The sequence below is a fragment of the Arvicanthis niloticus genome, chromosome 6, assembly GCF_011762505.2.
Source record: "Arvicanthis niloticus isolate mArvNil1 chromosome 6, mArvNil1.pat.X, whole genome shotgun sequence".
NCBI classification, from domain to species: domain Eukaryota; kingdom Metazoa; phylum Chordata; class Mammalia; order Rodentia; family Muridae; genus Arvicanthis; species Arvicanthis niloticus.
In genome coordinates, this window is record NC_047663.1 from 5597783 (window position 1) to 5617793 (window position 20011).

General features: G+C 49.3%; 3 protein-coding genes across 7 annotated transcripts in view; 2 read left to right on the forward strand and 1 right to left on the reverse strand.

Moving 5' to 3' along the window:
* The window catches only part of Mettl23 (methyltransferase 23, arginine), a 6535-nt gene extending 809 nt beyond the window's left edge, over positions 1 to 5726 (reverse strand). The window contains exons 1-2 of one of the 3 annotated variants that reach the window (XM_034505716.2): positions 5400 to 5726; positions 643 to 747 (exon numbers count right to left, since the gene is read on the reverse strand). In XM_034505716.2, the coding sequence (XP_034361607.1) occupies positions 643 to 747; positions 5400 to 5726 (432 nt within the window). Of the gene's footprint in view, positions 1 to 642; positions 748 to 5306 lie in introns of all 3 variants that reach the window. The other 2 variants (XM_034505719.2, XM_034505721.2) reach the window with 2 other exon arrangements.
* Positions 5727 to 5917: 191 nt separating this feature from the next.
* Jmjd6 (jumonji domain containing 6, arginine demethylase and lysine hydroxylase) lies at positions 5918 to 12153 on the forward strand. 3 transcript variants are annotated; one of them, XR_004607075.2, is made up of 7 exons: positions 5918 to 6064; positions 6424 to 6812; positions 8050 to 8336; positions 8805 to 8940; positions 9397 to 9490; positions 10232 to 10370; positions 11816 to 12153. XR_004607075.2 is itself a non-coding variant. In XM_034505714.2 (7 exons), exons 1-7 carry the CDS (start codon positions 5936 to 5938, stop codon positions 11945 to 11947), a joined length of 1263 nt encoding a protein of 420 aa, XP_034361605.1. In that variant the 5' UTR covers positions 5918 to 5935; the 3' UTR covers positions 11948 to 12153. The 3 variants fall into 3 exon arrangements, 2 of the variants coding, with proteins under 2 accessions (XP_034361605.1, XP_034361606.1); XM_034505714.2 differs by having other exon boundaries at positions 8805 to 8902; positions 9402 to 9490; XM_034505715.2 differs by lacking the exon at positions 9397 to 9490.
* Positions 12154 to 16039: 3886 nt separating this feature from the next.
* The window catches only part of Mxra7 (matrix remodeling associated 7), a 32507-nt gene continuing 28535 nt past the window's right edge, over positions 16040 to 20011 (forward strand). The window contains exon 1 of the mRNA XM_034504521.2: positions 16040 to 16378. Within this exon, the coding sequence (XP_034360412.1) occupies positions 16115 to 16378 (264 nt within the window). The 5' untranslated portion in view covers positions 16040 to 16114. The remainder of the gene's footprint in view (positions 16379 to 20011) is intronic.

Here is a 20011-nt window from a genome sequence, read left to right on the forward strand (position 1 = left end):
GGCTGGCTTTTGAGCATCTGTCTGTTGCATCTGCTGGGAATAAAGGCATAACACCGCCCCTGACAAGCAGTCTGGGTTTTGAAGTTAATGGTTAAAATTTGCTTCAAATTTAAAGGGCTTCCATTTTATGTCAAGGCAGTTTAATTTGTACCACAGATTCTGTGACACTGCCTACCTACCATGGTTTCCAGTCCTGTAGTAGGACCTGGAATAGAAAAGCACCTGACTGCATGTAGTACCAGAAAAGGTGACTTGCATTGGCCACTTATACCACTAACTGGTATTTGCTTTACAGTTAAAATTTCCAGACTGTCAAGTCATTTTTTTTTTTTTTTTACTTAAGATTTATATATGTGAGTATGCTGTCACTGTTCAGATATACCAGAAGACATACCCCATTACAGATGGTTGTGAGCCACCATGTGGTTGCTGGGAATTGAACTCAGGACCTCTGAAAGGGCAGTCAGTGCTCTTAACCACTGAGCCATCTCTCCAGCTTCAAGTCATTTTGTTTTTTAAAGTAATTTAAAAACATGAATAATTTTCCTAGTTCAGAATTTCAAACTTTGCCAAACTAACCGATTAAATACTACAAAGCATGAAGGCACAGCAATATAACCCAGTATTCTGGTAACTGGTTACCTCTAAAACAGCTTTGCCTGGCAGAGATGTTCTGTGAAACCACAGGTATTGGGCCAGGACTACAGCACAGGGCCAAACATACATCCCATACTGGACATGCAGGACCTGCAAAGAAAGTTAATCATTGACATACATTACCATGACAGTCCTGCTCTCTAGTCCAGTTTCTAGTTCTGAAGCCAGTGCTTTTATTCCAGTGTAGCCCAGGCTGGCCTATATCCTGCCTTATTCTCCTGAGTGCTAGAATTATAACCACACCTAGACCCAGGTATTGTGTATGGGTTTTGTCTGTATGTATATGCACTAGCATGCCTGGTGATTCTGAAGCTAGCTTAGGTCTCTGCAAGAGCATCTAAGCCATCTTTCCAGCCACTTCACAAGCATTTAAAATGAGAATCAGGAACAGAACTTTGGACCAGAGTATACACCGTACATCCCACATACTGAACGATGATGTGCCAAAAAAAAGGGTATCTGGTAATAAAGGCTACAATAAAAGCAAGCTGGTGTGAGGGTGCAGCAGCAGGAGACAAGGTTGCTCAAAGGAGTGCCTTTAGTCTGACTACAGCCCACAGGCATAACTGAGTGGGAGACTGGAGTTTTATTGGCCACAGAAGTTAGAGTTTTTACCTACAAGAAGATACTGGAAGTTTTCTTCTAAACAAAAACTAAAATCTTTGAAACCTTGCTTACATTTCTTTGTTGGAGGTGGGGGCATATGTAGAAGTCAAGACAACCTGTCAGTTGTCTCCACCATGTGGGATATAGGGGTGAAATTTAGGTCAGGCTGTCCAGCTTGGAAGCAAGCGTCTTTACTTAAGCCACTCTAAAGCCTTATTTGTTTTTGTTTTTCCAAGACAGGGTTTCTCTGTTTAGCCCTAACTATTCTGGAACTCATTCTGTAGACAAGACTGGCCTCAACTTCACACAGATAAATGTGCCTCTACTTCCCAAGTGCTGGAACGAAAGGCATGTGCCACGAGCCAGGACTGCCCAGCTTATTTGTTTTTTTAAGGCAGTGCTCTCTTGTAGCTCAAGCAGGTCTCACTGTGTACCTAGGATGACCATAGGCTTTTCATTTCTTGGCTCTACCTGCTAAGTACTAGGACTGCAGTTATGTGCCAACACACCCAATTTTATGAAATGCTGGGAATCAAACCCAGACCTACATGCGTGCTGACCATCTGAGCCATGTTCCTATCTCTTATCCCTATATCTTGTAAGATTTTCAACGAATGCAAAGGAGCCTTTTAGAATGTGGTTGTACTTGTAATCCTTATACAGGAGGAAGTAGCATTGTCAGTTCAAGGCCAACCTGAACTACATACAAGCCAAAGGGCAGCCAGGGCTAGACTTCTAGATCCTGTGTGAAAACAACTAAAACTCCAAAAGCAAACAATTAGAACCTGGGGGCCGTTTAGAGAAGAAAGATGCTGTGTCAGTGAGCACCCCTCTCCCCCAATTCCAGATCCAGCTGTGTGATTTCACGTGACCTACTTGTCAGGGCTTCAGTCTCCCAACTCCAGATACTGTCTCCATAGGGTAGTAATATGCAATGCCAGGCACAAAGCACTGCACATTAGCAACAGAAGTCTAAGCTTCCTGTCTTCTGGAGGAGGAAAGGTGCCCCTGATAGACTGGCAAACAATGCAAAGCTTATCAAAGCTATAAAGGAATCAGAGGGCCAAGCTTACTCATTCAGTCACTATCAGTGCATGGATGGGTATGGAGGTGCACTGGTCATGCCAGCACTGGAATGAAGGGGGGCTGACAGGAGGGCCCCAAACTCAAGGGCAGTCAGGCCAAAATGTCATGACCCTACTTTAAATAGCAATAGTAGGAATTGGAAAGAGGTTTCCTTTTCCAGAGGACCAGGGTTCAATTCATCACCTATATGGCAGCTAGCAAACATCTGGATCTTCTGTTCCAAGTACCTATCGGGCCCTTTTGGCCTCTGAGGACACTCCATGTAGGTGGTCAATAGACACACATGCAAGCAAAACACCCATAACCATAAAGAGCCTATGTGGTAACACTCCTCTTTAATCTCAAGACTTGAGAGGCTGAAGCAGGTGGGTCTCCATAAGTTCAGTCAGCCAGGACTGCATAGACTTTGATTCAAAAGAGAATGATAAACATAAGAATAAACTTTATTAGGGAGCAAGGAGAGAAGGTAATGCTGAGGGGTGGGGGAAGAAGTATAAAGAACACTGGAAAATGAATGATGGGAAAAACCAGAGAAACACTGTTTTGTTAAAATCTCCCTTTTTAAGACAAAGTCACTATGTGGCTGGGCATGTCCTAGAACTGGCTGTGCAGACTATTCTGGCCTTGAATTCCAGTGATCCTTTTGCCTCTGCCTCTTGAATGCTGGGATTAAAGGAGGGATTAAGGGCATGGGCAAAAAATTAATCTGTAAATTAAAAAAAAAAAAAAAGCAGGGCTAGGCGGTGGTGGCACACACCTTTAATCCCAGCACTTGGCAGGCAGAGGCAGAGGCAGTCAGATTTCTGAGTTTGAGGCCAGCCTGGTCTACAGAGTGAGTTTCAGGACAGCCAGGGCTACACAGAGAGAGACCCTGTCTCAAAAAAACAAACAAACAAAAAAAGGCAGAAGTGGGCTAGTCTCTGGTAGTTCCAGAACTACATAATGAAATCCTGTCTCAAAAAACAATTATCAGTGGCTAAGCATGATACCCTGACTCAATATAACATATATACACATGCCTATGACACAATGGACTGGGCTTTGAGTAAAGGCCTGGCCTGGTAGACTTTACCTTTGAGTACAATAAAGGCCCAGAGAAGGATGTTTCTAGAAGAAATGCAGATTTTTGTATAAAAAGAAACTGGGATTCTTTACTCATAGGGAGTATCTTTACTCCCTAAATTTGGAAGGAAATTCAAGTTTTTGACATGAAGACATTTGGAGGCTACAGGAAACAAGTCTGTTTTGGTCTGCCTCTTATGCTGTGTTTCCCCTGTAACACTGAACTGCTGAGAAAGGACAGATGGACAAGGAAAGATAAAGAGTCCATAGGAAAGTAAAGAGCTTCTTATCAGTTGGTTGAAGTCTCTCACCAGGTGAGGGTCAAATTTTAGTACAGCTAACACAATCACTGTGAAGTTTGTCTACAGAAGAGCAAAGTTCTTGATACAGAGCTATTTCAAACCAGAATGTTAAAATAGCAAAGGACCAGCAGGGAATGGTGATACTATATACCTTTGACCTCAGCTCGTAGGAAGTAGAAGCAGGTGGATCTCTATGGCTTCAAGACCAGCCTGGTCTACAGAGCCAAGTCCAGGACAGCCTGTGAGACTCAAGACCACAGAAAGAAAACCCCTCAAAACAACAACAAACAAGCTTCTTGTGAAGCTGTCTGACCTTTGAATGTAACCTCACAGCCTTCCCAGCTGTATCCTGCAACTTTCTGAGAATCTCACAAGATTAGAAACATGTCAACACCCTTAAGATCTAGTGTAAAGTCTCCTTTGACCCTTGTAGCATATGGTTTGGGCACCATCACTGTAACCCTCCTGTCCAATCCACCTCACTAATCACCCTATGGTCTTATTTACTAAAAGAATCTTAGAAATCTGTTAAACAATTTAACTTCAGATGTAACCAAATCATGCATATGGCTATTAAGACACTTGAGTGCAATATTCTGACTTGTGAAGCCCATAATTTATTACCTTGTGTTTTTTTCCAAAGTGTCTGTTAACTCCTGAACTTAAATCCAGGTTTTAATATTAGCATCTTCCAACTCTGCTTCATACTGATTTGTCCTGAAATATTTTTCTGTAGTACACAGCTAAGATCTCTACTCTAATGAATGGTAGAGACTGCGTTGAGGGAAGAGTATAGTACACCTTTAATCCCAACACTCCAAAGGCAGAGGCATGCTGATCTCTTGAGTCCAGAATGGTCCACAGAGTGAGTTCCGTAACAGCCAGGGATAGATATAGAAATCCTGTCTCAAAACAAAACTAAATCTTTGCTTCACTTGTGTAGAAGTCTTTGGAAAACGCGGACTGCTACAGATGGCAGCATAGGGCTGAACCTTCTGCTCCCGCTACTGCCAGGAACACCTACCTACCTATGGGCCGGCTGCTAAGGTTAGAACACGAAAATCCTTTGTAAAGCCCGACTATCCTGGAAGAGTTATTATTCAGTATTAGGGTAGCTATAAGAAACAAGCCAGGGCTGATGTCGAAAACTTTATTGGGGTGTTGGAGACCGGAATCCCTGGTCCCAAAACGTAAACCAAGAGAAGATTACGGGGTTAGATATAAACTCAAAGGTACAACTTTCACCTAGCAGGTATGGGTCTTGGGTTCGAGCCCCAGCACTGCTCAAACCAGCATGGTGGCGCACATTTGTAACCCAAAGAAGCAGGAAACGGGTTCAAATTCAAAGCCTACCTGAACTCAGAAATAAAACAGAAAAGGAGTTAGGGATATCGCTCAGTGGTGGAGCACTTGCCTAACCGGCAGAGGTTTAATCAAGAGTACCCAGAGGTGTGGGGGTCGGGGGCAGGGAGGTGGTTCAAAGTTAGCATCACAGGACAAGACAGCCACTTTCCTGGGAGAATTCAGTGTCTCCTTCCTGGCACGGTCCCTCAATGTATCACATTTAATCCCTCACCGGGCTTCATACCAGACCTGGTGCTAACGAACGAGGCCGAGAACTGAAGGATTCCCCGCTCCCAACGCTCCAACCAGGGGGCGCTTCCACGTGGGTGCCGCTGCACGCACCTGCGGGACGCGGACCTCCAGCTCCGCCCCGTCGGACCCGGGGCCTGGCTCCTCCCGGAACCGAAAGCGCCGGGCCCCGGCCATGAGGCCACGCTCGCACGGAGGGGAGTCCAGGGGCGCCGGGCCGGACGCTGTCCAAACCAAACACAGGAAGCAGAAGGCCACAGCGGGCCCGGCCGGAAGCAGACCTGGGGAAGCGACGCGCAGCCGGAAGTGTTGCGCAGGGCGGGGGCAGGGCGTCAGCGACGCGACCTTCCCAACATGGCGCCCAATTGGCGCGCGTGAAGGCGGATCTGGCAAGTCGCTGAGGCCAATGGCGGACCGCATGAGGCGGTGGGGCGGGGAGGACGGCCGCTGTTCGCCCAACCCGAAGCCCCGGTGGTGGCTGGGGAGTGAATTTTCTGGAAGGCGACTTTAAAGGCGCCGGGCCGGAGCGAAGGGCGTTTCGGTGCCGCGCCAGCTGGGGAGGGCTCATTTGGTGGCAGGAAGCGAGCCGCGTCGAGGTCGTGGCGGAACCGGACGGCGAGCGGCTCACCATGAACCACAAGAGCAAGAAGCGTATCCGCGAGGCCAAGCGGAGTGCGCGGCCCGAGCTCAAGGACTCGCTTGACTGGACCCGGCACAACTACTACGAGAGCTACCCGCTGAGCCCTGCGGCCGTGCCGGTGAGCGGGGCGCGGGACCCCCACTCGGCGGCTGTCCGCCCTCGGTGCCCGCAATCCAAGGGCCGCTTGCCCCCCGACGGGGCCCCGCAGCCGGGCTGTCAAAAGTCGCTCATTCGTGGGAGCTTCGGCCCCTCCCTCCCTCCCTCGGAAGGGGTGGCTCCGGGTGCGACGTGCTCACTCTCACGCACGTGGGCCTCCCTCCCTCCCCCCCTTCCCCCTGGGGGAGCAAAGGCTCGTTCTTTGCCAATGTGTGTCATTGCTAATGTGTGTCTTTGCTAATTGGCCCCGTGGGACACCTTTACCCGCCACTGGACTTCTTCCAGTGTCTTAACGGGACAGGTCTTTTGTTGTTCCCCCAGGATAACGTGGAGAGAGCTGATGCTTTACAGCTGTCGGTGAAAGAATTTGTAGAGCGGTACGAACGGCCTTACAAGCCCGTGGTTCTACTGAATGCCCAAGAGGGCTGGTCCGCACAGGAGAAATGGACTCTGGAGCGCCTCAAAAGGAAATACCGGAACCAGAAGTTCAAGTGCGGTGAGGATAATGACGGCTACTCGGTGAAGATGAAGATGAAATACTACATCGAATACATGGAGAGCACCCGCGACGACAGTCCCCTTTACATCTTTGATAGCAGCTATGGCGAACACCCCAAGAGAAGGAAACTTTTGGAAGACTACAAGGTGCCCAAGTTTTTCACAGACGATCTTTTCCAATACGCGGGGGAGAAGCGCAGACCCCCTTACAGGTAAAGGTTTTTTTTTTTTTGGGGGGGGGGTGTTTCGAGACAGGGTTTCTCTGTGTAGCCCTGGCTGTCCTGGAACTCACTCTGTAGACCAGGCTGGCCTCGAACTCAGAAATCCGCCTGCCTCTGCCTCCCAAGTGCTGGGATTAAAGGCGTGCGCCACCACCGCCCGGCAGAGTATTTCGCACCAAGTTTTCAAAAACCTTCGACAGTGACAGGCAGTGGTAGCACAGGCTTTTAAACCCAGCAGTTAGGAGGCAGAGACAGGCAGATCTCTGTGAGGCCAGCCTGGGCTTCAGAGTGAGTTCCAGGACAGCAAAGGCTACACAGAAAAACCGTCTCAGGATAAACACACACACAAATCCAAAAACCTTCCAGAGTGTAAGGTTAGCAGAACTCTGTCTAACCTTATAAAAGCAATGAGGGTCTTTCCTACACAGTGACTTGTTTATGGTAGTACTTGGGAAGATGGATTCCATTGGTGTGTGTGTTGAGGGGGTCCCTCCAGACATCTGGATTCCTCAAACTCACTCTCCAGGGCATCTAGCTTTTTTTTTTTTAACTTCATTCTTGTGTATGTACCAGTGTGTGTGCCTGCTGCCTGTGGTCAGAAGAGAGGGTCAGATTCTCTGGAGCTGAAATTACGGATAGATGTGAGGTGCTTTGTGAACCACCGTGCTTTTGCGAATTCGTTGCTCCTAACCTGAGCCAATTTTCCAGCCCAGCACCAGGGCATTTTAGTGGAACCACTGTTTTAGCAAGGAAGTTTTATTTATATTTTTACAAGCATGATTTTTTTGTACTGACTGTCCTGTAATTCACTATGTTACCAAGCTGACCTTAAACTCACAGAGATCTGTCTACCCCTGCCTTCTAAGTGGTAGGCATTAAAGGTGTTCAATATTACACCCGGCTTGGTTTGGGTTTTTTGAGATAGGGATCTCTGTGTAGCCTTGAATTGACTGATCCACCTGCCTCTGTCTCCAGGATATTAGGATTAAAAGCTTGGGCCACCACACCCCGCAGATGGATAAAAGTCCAGCAATAATTTGCATCAGTGGTTTTTTTTTTTTTTTTTTTCTGTTAGACATCAGCTCGTATACAGTTCACTTAATGTTGTATACCAGAATGTAGAGTCTCTGAAGACAATATAGTGCATGATGGTGTATTATAGAGACTTTACTTTTATGTCACACACATTTCAGATTAGCTCTCATGGATTCATCTTTGCATCCTATAGGTGGTTTGTGATGGGGCCGCCACGTTCTGGAACTGGGATTCACATTGACCCTCTGGGGACCAGTGCCTGGAATGCCTTAGTTCAGGGTCACAAGCGGTGGTGCCTGTTTCCAACAAACACACCCCGAGAACTCATCAAGGTGACCCGAGAAGAAGGAGGAAACCAACAGGATGAAGCAATTACCTGGTTTAATGTCATTTATCCCCGGACACAGCTTCCAACCTGGCCACCTGAATTCAAACCCCTGGAGATATTACAGAAACCAGGAGAAACTGTCTTTGTACCAGGTATAAGATGAGCTAGAAGAAACTACACTCTTCCCAGCTCCAACTGTTCCAGACCTGTACTATATTTCAATTTGGAGTAGAATCATAGAATGAGACAGATGGTGCCTTTCTATCTGCTGGGTGTGTGCACTCCCCTGCCTCCCCCCCCCCAATAGAGTTAGGGTCTCAAGTCCATAGGGAGAGCACCTCCATGCCCCACATGCCTGTGTAGAGCTGGGTGGGTGCAGTTTCCAGCGGGAGAGTTAAAGGCTAGGGGTCCTCCTAGAACTGCTAGGTTACCAGGCGGCAAACAGTCTGTGTTGCCATTGCTCAGCTCTGCCTAATGGGGCCTGGAAACAGTGGAGAGAGTACAAGCCCGCCTCTGCTGAGTGAGACCCCAGGGTGTGTGCAGGGCCGACCCTCACTGAGTGAGACCCCAGGGTGTGTGCAGGGCCGACCTCACTGAGTTCTTCATCTGTTGGATTCCAGGGGGCTGGTGGCATGTTGTCCTCAATCTTGACACCACCATTGCCATCACCCAGAACTTTGCCAGCAGCACCAACTTCCCTGTTGTGTGGCACAAGACGGTAAGAGGGAGACCAAAGTTATCAAGGAAGTGGTATAGGTGAGAAACTTTTCATTCCCTTCTGCTTTGTTCCCTTCTCTCCCCAGAGATGAAAAGGGAGGAGCTCCCTGCTGCAGTACTGTCGGAACAGCTGGGGCTCATAAACCTAGACAGGGCCTGAGGTCAGGGCTAGTCGGCAGGGTGTCTGCTGGCCTCCAGGTGGCAGCGTGCGGCTGGCTCTGCATGTGTGCTCAACATCACAGTCAAGACATGGCCACAATTGAGATTGTTGCTTACTTTGTTTTCATGCTCTGTTTTCTCCTTTTTTCTTATTCTTTTTATTCTTTTTTGTTTGTTGTTTTTAAAAAATAAAAACTAGCACTAGCCAAAACAACAAGAACAACAAAAGCCTTTGTTGAGGTTTTTATTCTCCCCGGAAACATTCATTTAAACTTACTACCTTCAGTTCTTGTGAGGTGACTGCCCTGGAGACTTAGCTCCTCTGTTTATCCACAGAACAGATACAGCACGGGCAGCGGCAGTGCAAGCCACCCCCAGCCACCCCGTGCCACTGTGTCCCAACCCTGACCTGGAGGGACCAGCTCTCGGGGTAAGAGAGGGATTCTGGCTTGCTCAGTGCTCTGCCTCCCTGCTGAGAGGCCAGCAAGGGTGGTGGCTGCTATTCCCCTGGATCCTCGGGCATGAGGCCTATGTACTCTGCCCTATAGGCTGCAGTGAGGCCACTCCAAGGCCTCAGCATCCAGCAGGCCCTTTGTCACTGGTCACAGTGGATGCCAGGTTAGGTTGCTGGCTGGGGAGGGCTTCTACTCCTAGTCAACTCGGTGTCTCTTCTGAGTGAGGGGTGCTCTCTTATGTGACATCTTATTTCTTAGGAACCTAATTGTTTCTGCTCTTACTAGTGTAATCTAACCAGCTCCCACCCTCCTCACTAGCACCGTGCTTTGGGAAGGAAAAGCTTTAAAAAAAAAAAAAAAAAAAGGAAAAGGAAAATGAGCCAGAAAAGGTTTAGGGAGAAAAGTAGGAAAAGGGGCTGTTTCTCTCAAGGGAAAAATCTTAAGGACCCCCCCCCCCCGCAGGAAACTCGGCCTCCAGAGGTGTGTGGCTGGTGCTCACACAGATGTGTGGCTCTAGAATGTTTTGTCCTTCGGTGAATGAACAGCCTGTGTGGTCTGTCCCAGCCCAGTCGTGCCACCTGGAGCCACTCCAGCCAAAGCACTAGGTGTTTCCAGGTGCTGTAAGCAATGGAGGCCTCCACTTTGTGTCTGTGTCATTTTGAGTGGGTATTGCCACCAGCTGTCACAGCCTTGAGAACAATCCTCTTGCCCTTCAGGATCCTGAAGCAGGAGCACCCTGAGCTGGCCGTCCTCGCTGATGCCGTCGACCTCCAAGAGTCCACAGGCATTGCTTCTGACAGCTCCAGCGACTCCTCCAGCTCCTCCAGCTCCAGCTCGTCAGACTCAGACTCAGAGGTGAGGCCCTCACCTACCCAGGCCCCCTCAGTCTGAGGGCAGTGGAGCACAGTGTCCTCATTCAGGACGGTTGCGGTCCCATGACGGCACCCACTTACAGCGGTTCACACATGCGAGCTCATCTGCAGAGGTGCCTGGGGTGTGTGAAGGGTTGTGATCACACGGTCCGGATATAGAGTCTTTATTCTGGCCATGCACAAAGCCGTTGTTAAAAAATTTTCCCTGTGGATGATAACACATAAGTCTAGAAACAAGCAAACTCGGTGACCTGCTTTAGTTAACACCAGCTCAAGGTGAGAAGGTCGTCTTCCCTGACAGAAGGATTTCTGCTGGTGCCACTGTGCTCAGGTGTCTAGCCTAGGAAGGCCCTGTGCAGGATGTTCAATAATTTAGAAGAAAAAGGGAAACAAAACAGGTTTTATCTACATGGAATTCTTGTTTTGTAGTTTCAATTTTGATTTTTGTTGTTGTTATATTTTGTTTTTGTTTTTCAAAACAAGGTTTCTAGGTCGGGCAGTGGTGGTGCACACCATTGATCCCAGCACTTGGGAGGCAGAGGCAGGAGGATTTCTGAGTTCAAGGCCAGCCCGGTCTACAGAGTGAGTTCCAGGACAGCCAGGGCTATACAGAGAAACTCTGTCTTGAAAAACAAAACAAGGTTTCTCTGTATAGCCCTGGCTTTCCTGGAACCCAGTCTGTAGACCAGGCTGGCCTCAAATGCAGAATGAAAGGCATGGAAGACCAAGTCTGACTTGCCTTTATTTTATTTTATTTTATTTATTTATTTATTTATTTATTTATTTATTTATTTTTGAGTCAAGGTCTTTGTATATATTGCTGGCTGTCTTGGAACTCATGATGCAGGCCAGTCTGGCCTAAGACTAACAGGCATTCACCTGAATCTGCCTTCCAGGTGCTGGAGTTAAAGGGTTTTTTGTTTGTTTTTGTTTGTTTGTTTGTCTGTTTGTTTTTGAGAGTCTTACGCTGTGGCTGTCCTGGAACTCACTCTGAACCAGGCTGCTCTTGAACCCACAGAGATCCACCTGCCTCTGCTTTCTGAGTGCTGGGATTAAAAGTGTGCATCCACACAGTCTGCCAGGTCTTTTCTATTACACCATTTTGGTTTGCAATGTCTTTATGAAGAACATTGTTCCTCTGTAGACAAACTTGGTAGTGGATTTTGTTTAGAAGAGAAGAAGTGCTCTTGGCTACTGAGCTCTTTTCTCTAGCACCTACAGCTTCTGATGTTCCACTGACTGATTATGTGTGTGCCTGTGCATCTCAATATTTACCGTAGCACACACGTGGAGGCAGAAAATGAGGGAGTTGGTTCTCTCCTATCAAGTGAGCCCCAGGGATTGAACTGAGGTCATGAAGCTTAGCATCAAGCCTTTATCCACTGAGCTGTCTCCCGGCCCTGAATTGTTTTTCCTCCCTATGTCCAGTGTGAATCTGGGTCAGAAGGTGATGGGACGACACACCGCAGGAAGAAGAGGAGGACTTGCAGCATGGTGGGAAATGGGGACACTACCTCACAGGATGACTGCGTGAGCAAAGAGCGCAGCTCCTCCAGGTGACCACACGTGGCCGCTGTCTGCAAGGATGTGCTCGCAGCAAGGCTTGGGGGGGCTGACACCCAGAGAACAAGGACACTCAGATGAGAGTTGGTAGCATTTGGTACAGTGGCTTTTCTCCGTGGTCATGTCTTAGGAACAAAGGTGTGTGGATGGTGCCAATGAAACCCTTTACCTATTTAATAAAAACAAATACATTTTACATTGTGGACAGCTGTCCTTTGGACTATAGTCTCCCTGTGCTTCTTTCCTGTGGGGTGTGTGTGTGTGTGGGGGTGCCTGCTGGTGTGTGTTCTGTTGGGGGGGACTAGAGCAGTTGGGGAAATATTGGATCAGTTGTCATCTCTGAAGGCTGAACAGGCTTCCTGTATAATAATCATTTCTCTAGACTTGATTTTCTGTTTCTATTTTTAAACAAGATTGTTTTAAGTAAGTCAGGTGTGGGCAGTGGGTGTAAGTGTTTAATCCTAGCATGCTGAAGGCAGAGGCCAGCCTGGTCTACAGAATTCTAGGACAGCCAGGACTACACAGAAGAAACCTGTCTCAAAAGAGGCAGAGAGAGATTGGATTTAAGTTAACTTCAAAACCAAAAACCATTTGCTGGCTCCTCTCCTTTGCAGATAGTGACAGCCCACAGTGAAAGGTAGATTTACCCTGTGTGTGCTGGGGAGTTGTGGGAATGCATAATGAAAATCCAGGGTCCTGTTTTTTTCTACGTTCTCTGGTGTGACTTGAGTGGAGAGAATCAGGTTGTCTCTTTAGTTGAATCTATGGGGCTGGTTGTCCTTTCCACTGCCGTGTTCACATGTGTTCTCTGTGAGTCATGTCACACACCCCCATCTGTGCTTGGGAAGTGACAGTAGGCTGTAATGTGAAATCTGAGGTTTTGCCCATTTGAGGTAGGGACAGTTGAGATAGTATCTGATTATATAATCATGCTGGCTTTGAACTCTTGCTTCAGCCTCTTCAGTTCTAGGATCATGCTCCACCAAGTTGCTTCCTGTTTCATTTTCAAGACAGGGTTTCTCTCTAGCTAGAACTCTGTAGACTAAGCTGGTCTTGAACTCAGATCTGCCTGCCTCTGCCTCCTGAGTGCTGGGACTAAAGGCGTGCGCCACCTTGCCTGGTGGGGTTCTGTTTTATTGTTGCTGTCTTTATTGTAGCTTTGGCCCAGCTGTGCTGTCTACCTGCCAACTAAAGGCAGTTGTCTAAAGGCAGTTGTGCTTTCCTTGGCAGGATTAGGAACCCCTGTGGAGGCTGTGCTCATCCTGAGCCAATAGACTCCCAGGGGGTTCCTGTGTAAGCTGTTGGTTGTCAAGCCACCTCAGCTTCAGTCTTCTGCTCCTACCTATTAACCTCTGTCTGTCTTTGACTGTGCCTCTTCCTTCTCTGGCCCAGGTTCTTTGGGGAGATGCTGGTCTTACTGCTCCCTTAGAGTCTCCAAGGATGTAAGCTCCGCTAACACAGCCACGCTGGCACTAACTGGGTTAGAAGGCTCTGCCGTTGTAGTTGAGCATGCAGGGTCTCACTATAATTCAAGAGCCATTCAGGGCAGTGACCCTGCCTCGGGCCCTGTGCCATTGCTGATCTCTCTGCACTGTATTAGAATCGTTCTGAGCAGGGGAGGCTGAAGTCTCAGCGTGGTATGTTTTGGAGAACAGTACAAGACATGCTTGGGCCTCAAGGCAGGTGTTCCTGGAGTTGTCATCTCAGAACTTGAGTTGTAAACAGGCCAGGTTCTGATGGGTGGGTTCCCACAGGTGCTAATGCCTGTGTCCCCATCCATGTCATCAGGATGTATCAATAATAGCTTGTTCATGCAGGAGAAATCCTGGGCTGGAACTGACACACAGTTCAGGATCTACATGGGTCCTTCTGAATCACTCTGGTGGGACTGGGTGTTGCAGGATATTTGATCACACTGTGAACCCCCAGGTTGTGTCATTTACTGAGAAACCCTGTTTCTAGATGTGGTGTGGCTCAGTCCTTACTACACACCTTTAATCCCAAACGATGAAGGAAAGTTAGTTTGTAGGAGGAAGCACCCATGTTTGACAGTGATGTCTAATTGAATGGTAGACAAAGTGACAAATTAGAGAAAGATTGGACAGAACAGAATGTGCCCAACTCCTGGTGGTGTCCACTACCCCTGCACTTGATGACAGTAAGGATGGCTGGAATGCAGTCTACTGCCCAGGCGGAGTTCACGCACCCCAGCAACAAGACTGAACAGAAAGCAGAACCACACCTCAATTCCAGTTCTAAGGAATCAAGTACCCTCTTCTGGCCTTCAGGCACCAGGATTGCATGTGTTGCACAGGCATACACGAAAGCAAAACACTCAAAAGTAAATAAATCTAAGGAACAGAACCTGGGGTCCGGAGGGTGCGGTAGCTTACATCTGTAGTCCCAGCATTGGAAGGGATCAGTGTCTTAGCCTACAGTATGGCTCATACACATTGCAGGTCCTGTAGGGGTCAGAAGGCAGGAGCCTAGAGACAAAGCCCTTTTGTATAGTTGAGTTTTTTCATCAACTACCACTAAGAGACATATGCTGCCCCTTAAGCCCAGAGGCTGTGGTTATAGGATTGAGCTCTTCCAGCTGCTGGGGGTATAATGATCACTCTGCCCAGTAGGATGTGGTTCAGTGTTAGGACACTTACCATTGTGTGTGTAAGTATGTTGGTATGCTTAGGATTCCTTCCCCTCTGCCACAGGCCAGCAACAAAGCAACTCTGGGGCTGGAGAATGGCTCAGCAGTTAAGAGCACTGACTGCTCTTCTAGAGGTCCTGAGTTCAATTCCCAGCAACCACATGGTGGGTAACAACCATCTGTAATAGAATCTGATGTCCTTTTCTGGTGTGTCTAAAAATAGCTATAGTATACTCATATAAATATAATAAATAAATCTTAAAAATTACATTTATAAAAAAAAAAAAAAAAAGCAACTCTGGCCTAGTGTCTCACCAAAGCTGGAACCCCATTTTGTTGTGTGAGCTGAGACTGCTCAGGTTGGTCTACTGGGCTTTCCAAATAGCTGGGGTTATAGATGTGCACCATCATCCCAGGCTGACGTGTTTGCTGTCCTCACTGTACCGAACTGGGCCACTAGTCTGTGAAGTGGATCGAGCTGCCACTGCTGACCTGGGAACTGAACTGCTGATTCCTGACAACACAGATGGGAGCTGCTCCAAAGAACCTGTGACGGTTTGTATGTGCTTGGCCCAGGGAGTGGCACTATTAGGAGGTGTGACCTTGTTGAGTAGGTGTCACTGTGTGCATAGGCTTTAGTCCTAGCTGCCTGGAAGCCAGTCTTCTGCTAGCAGCCTACAGATGAAGATGTAGAACTCTCAGCTCCACCAGCCCACATCTGCCTGGATGCTGCCATGCTCCTGCCTTGATAATGGACCAAATCTCTGAACATGTAAAGCAGCCCAAATTAAATGTCATCCTTACATTCTTATAAGAGTTGCCTTGGTCATGGTTTCTGTTCACAGCAGTAAACCATATGACAGAACCTTTCTAAACAGGTCCACTGCCCTGCATCCTTTCTTTCCCACTACCTCTGGTGGGTGGTGGGCTACAAGGGAGGTTAAAGTGTTTAAAACCATCATTAAAAGTAGAATTTGAAAAAGGTTAGTTACATGTCCCACTCTAAATTCCTCGACTTTAGAGGGAATTAGTGTTCAATTTCCATGAACCTTCTTGAGCTTGCGTCCACACAACCCCATGGTGGCCAGATCACCAATATACTCCAAGATGAGCATTGTAGTGTGTGGTGTGTGTTGAGACGAGAACTTCTATGGCCCAGAGGTCATTGTAACTGAGGAGGACTTTGAACTCCTGATCCCCCTGCACCCATCCACCTTTCAAGTAGTAGGATGACAGGTTTGCACCACCGTCTCTAAATGCCCAGGGCTGAAACGAAGCTCATCTAAAGACACGGAACAATGAGCCTTTCACTCCACCCAGCAAACCTGAGCTGAGATGGTGCCTCAGAGCGTCAACCAGCGAGCTTTACAGCGCCTCCCAAGGTCCGAACTCGGCATCACCCTGAGGGTGCGAGGGGCGTGGCCTTGACGATGCTCTGCCCCTGGGCGTGGCCTGGTGGCGGGGCGCGGCGGGCTCCCTTGGGGTCCGGGTTGGCGGACACTTGGCGGCCACGCACGATGGAGTCGCCGGTCGAAATGCTGGCCGTGCTACCCGCACTGGTCACGGCGCTAGCGCTGCTACTCGCCTGGCTGCTGCTGCGGCGTGGGGCGGCCCCGGTCCCGGAGAGCACCGCCCCGGCCGAGGCCCCCGGGGCTCCTGCGCCGCCTGAGCCTCCCGAGCCCTGCGCCCCGGAGCCAGCACCCGCGGGACCGTGCCAGTCCGAGCGCGTGGCGGAGCCGGGGGAGCCCGAGACGGAGGAGCCAGTGGCCGAGGAGAGACAGGTACGCACCGAGGTCGCCGTGGGGTCCCCAGGAGGGCACCTACAAGCCTGCTGGCCGGACCTCCCCAGGAAGGGCCGAGCCAATGGCCGGCAGGAAAGGAGGGTTCCTGTGGCTGGGACGCTCAATTCTCCCTCAAAGTGCCTCTGAGTGCCTTGCTTTGGAGCTGTCCTCCCTTCCTCCCGGCCCTGGCCCTCCCGGGCCTCCCAAGGCCCTTGACACTCTGCCCTGTACCCTCCACTAGCCCCGCTACTGCCCACCATTGCCTAAATCCATGGACACGTGTCCTACTTCAAGGTCTGAATTTGAGTTAGCTTACTCTTGACAACACAGTACTTTGGGGTGGGATATACAAGGAGAGAAGTTGCCTGTCTTTTAGGTCAACTTGAATCCAGATTCCAGAGTCACTGTGGGCATTTTGTGAGGCTGAGAGGACAGGACTGAGAGGAAGGCACTTACTGGGACCACGTTATTGTAGTTTTCAAACTGCTTGTAGGCGTTGACATCCCCCCCCCCCCCCCATTCCCCTCCCGGCTTGTATGGAACAAAAGGTGCAAGAAGAAGCCCTCCTGTTTCACAGCTGATAACCCCAAACTACCTTCCCTACTTCCTAGGAGCCGACCATCAGCTGACCAGCCTTCAGGGTACCCCTCACACGCTCAGTCTCTGAGATGCATCTTTGTAGATTGGATCCGTGCTTGCCTGGGATACTGGGACGTCACTGCACTAGGTCAGGCCACCCACTCTGGTCTCTGGTCAGCTTTCAATACTTTGTTCTGCTTAGTGGTGCTTGGAGGGCGGGCCGTTAGCATAGTGGAGGCTGTAGGCTTGCCGCTTTGGTGCGCGGTCAGCGTATCTACCGGTGCCCCCTTCCCTTGCCAGATACAATGGTTTACCCTGGAGTGAAGCTCTTGGGACAGGAGAGGCGGCAGTGAGACTGGGCTCAGGCCTTTCTCTGTGCTGACTCTGCCAGCCTCCCTACTAGCCGGCTCTTGGCTTGACAAGTGGGTGACTAATTGTGTCATTAGAGTGGCTTCTAACTGGCCCTGAGTAGAACTATTGTGTTCAACCCAGGGAGAATGGATATTTCTGGGGGCTTCCAGACCTGGAGGGAGGGCGGGGGTGGGGGGGGGGAGGTTGGGATTCCTCTCAGGCTCCATCAGCCTATTGCTCAGCAGCAAATTCTAGACCAAAGTCCAAGGTGTCTGTCTTTAAGCAGAGCACAGCCCTAACTTGGTCCTTTGGAGTAGAGCAGTTTCTTTCTTTTCTTTTCTTTTTTTTTTTTTTTTTTTTTTTTTTTTGGTTTTTTGAGACAGGGTTTCTCTGTGTAGCCCTGGCTATCCTGGAACTCACTCTGTAGACCAGGCTGGCCTCGAACTCAGAAATCCGCCTGCCTCTGCCTCCCAAGTGCTGGGATTAAAGGCTCGCGCCACCACCGCCCGGCTGAGTAGTTTCTTAAGGGACTTTCTACAAGGTGTTTCTTCACACCCATCCTCGAATGGGGTTGTAATGTTGAAACAGGGACCTTCACATAATTTACCCAAGTGGGCACATTGGATTTTCCTGGTTTCAGTTAGTTGGTTGACTGAGACAGATTCTTGACACGTAGCTTGGGCTGACCTGGAACCCACTACCCAAGACTGACCTCAAACTCAAAATCCTCCTGCCTCAGCTTCCCAAAACCTGTGGGTTTAAGTTGAGTGAGCCTGGCGACTCTTGCTTTTATTCTAAGCACTTGGGAGACAGAGAAGAACAGGTCTCTGTGAGTTCCACTCCAGCTTGGTCTATATAATGAAACCCCCATCCCCCAAAGAACAAAACAAAACCCTAGGATCACAGGATGCAGGGCGTTCAAGATGGCAGCTGGGCTATAGTGAGGGAATCCACCCAACAGGAAGGCAGTTTCAACATTTGGAGATCAGGAGCATCTCCTGTGAGCATGCTCCAACTCCCTCTACTCCTGCCCTAAATGTCGAGTGGCCAGAGTCCCAGGTGAGGGCCTGAGGGATACAGTATCTCTGTGTCCCTTCCACTCTGGTGGGCTCAGTGTTAGGAGCAGCTGCTTAGAAATTGTCTTGAAATAGACTCAGGCATCTCCAAGTGTTTCCAGTGCTTTCTCCCGATGATCATACTGCCTGGGGAGAGGAGGGAAGAATGCTCCCCTGGGGAAGATAACTCCAGTTGGGACAGGAAGCTGCAGCTGGATGATGCCCTCAGAGAAGGCCTCCTTCGTGATCCCCAAGAGAAAGACAGAGGCTGGGGATCAGGGACCACCCCACCCGCTGTTAGTACAGAAGCCTGAGAGGCTTGCCCGTGCCCTACAACCCCAGTCTCTTCTTCATTTCCCATCAGCTTCCTTCCAAACCCAGTCTGCTCCTTCCCTGGCTAGGCCTGGGCAGCCTGGGGCAGCTGCGCCTCTGACTCACAAAGCTGATTATTGAAAAGGATCGGGGAGGCAACCTTCAGCTGCTGCTGTAGAGCGCTTGGGCAGCATCCGCTCCTGCAGGCCGGGTGCCCTGAAGGCTGGGACCAGGTGGTGGGCAGAGGCAGTTATAGTCTGAGGCCCTGAGTGGAGACTCAAAGATTGGGGGGTGGGGGAGGACCAACCTGAAGTCAGGCAAGGCCGCCTTCGCCTTCTTCCTCACTCTCTAGCAGGTTACAGCCTGGGCTGGGAGGAGTCTGAGGGGAGTTTGAGAGGGCAGAAGATTATTATTACTACAGTGTGCTTTCACCTCTCTGGGGGCAGGCAGATTACTTGGGGCTGGCAGTGCAGGAAATATGCTGAACACACCTAGCTCCCTCAGAGAATTATGAGGCAACAGGGTCCAGACAAAAGCTGGACCTTCTTAAAGCCAGGGAATAGTTTTCTTGCTATTTATTTCTTTTTGTTTGTTTATATTTCTAGACAGGATTTTTCTGTGTATCCCTGGCTGTCCTGGAACTCACTCTGTAGACCAGGCTAGCCTCGTAGAGATCTGCCTGCCTCTGCTTCCTGAGTGCTGGGATTAAAGGTGTATATCACCACCCTCAACCCCCAAATAGTGTATTTTTTAAAATTATTTTTTATGTGTGAGTGTTTTGCCTGTATGTATGTGCAGTACAGGAGCCAGAAGGCGGTATCAGATCCCCGCCCCCCTGGAACTAGAGTTTCAGAGGGTTGTGAGCCATCATCAAGTGGATGCTGGGAACAGAACTCTACAGAAGCAGCAAGTGCTGGAACCACTGAGCCGTCTCTTCAACCCTAGAAATTATTTTCTTAAATTTAATGTGTGTGTGTGTGTGCACACATGTGCCCACGCCTGAACGTGTGTGTCTGTGGGCCATGTGCATTCGAGGGGCCTCCATAGGTCAAGAGAGAAGACAGATGCCCTAGAACTAGAGTCCCAGAGGGCTTTGAGCTGCCACATGTGGACTGAGAATTGAATCTTCCTCTGGAAGAGTAGTCAGTGCTCTTAACCACTAAACCATCTTTCCAGTGCCGTAGACACTATGGGCACCTGTCACTGTCACCATACCCTTCCCCAAGCAGCACTCACCCTTCGCTTGACAGTAGGTAACAGATGGTAGAAGTGGGCCAGCAGTGGGGTTCAATGAGTAAAGGTGTGTGCTACCTAATGACCTAGGGTCTATACGGTA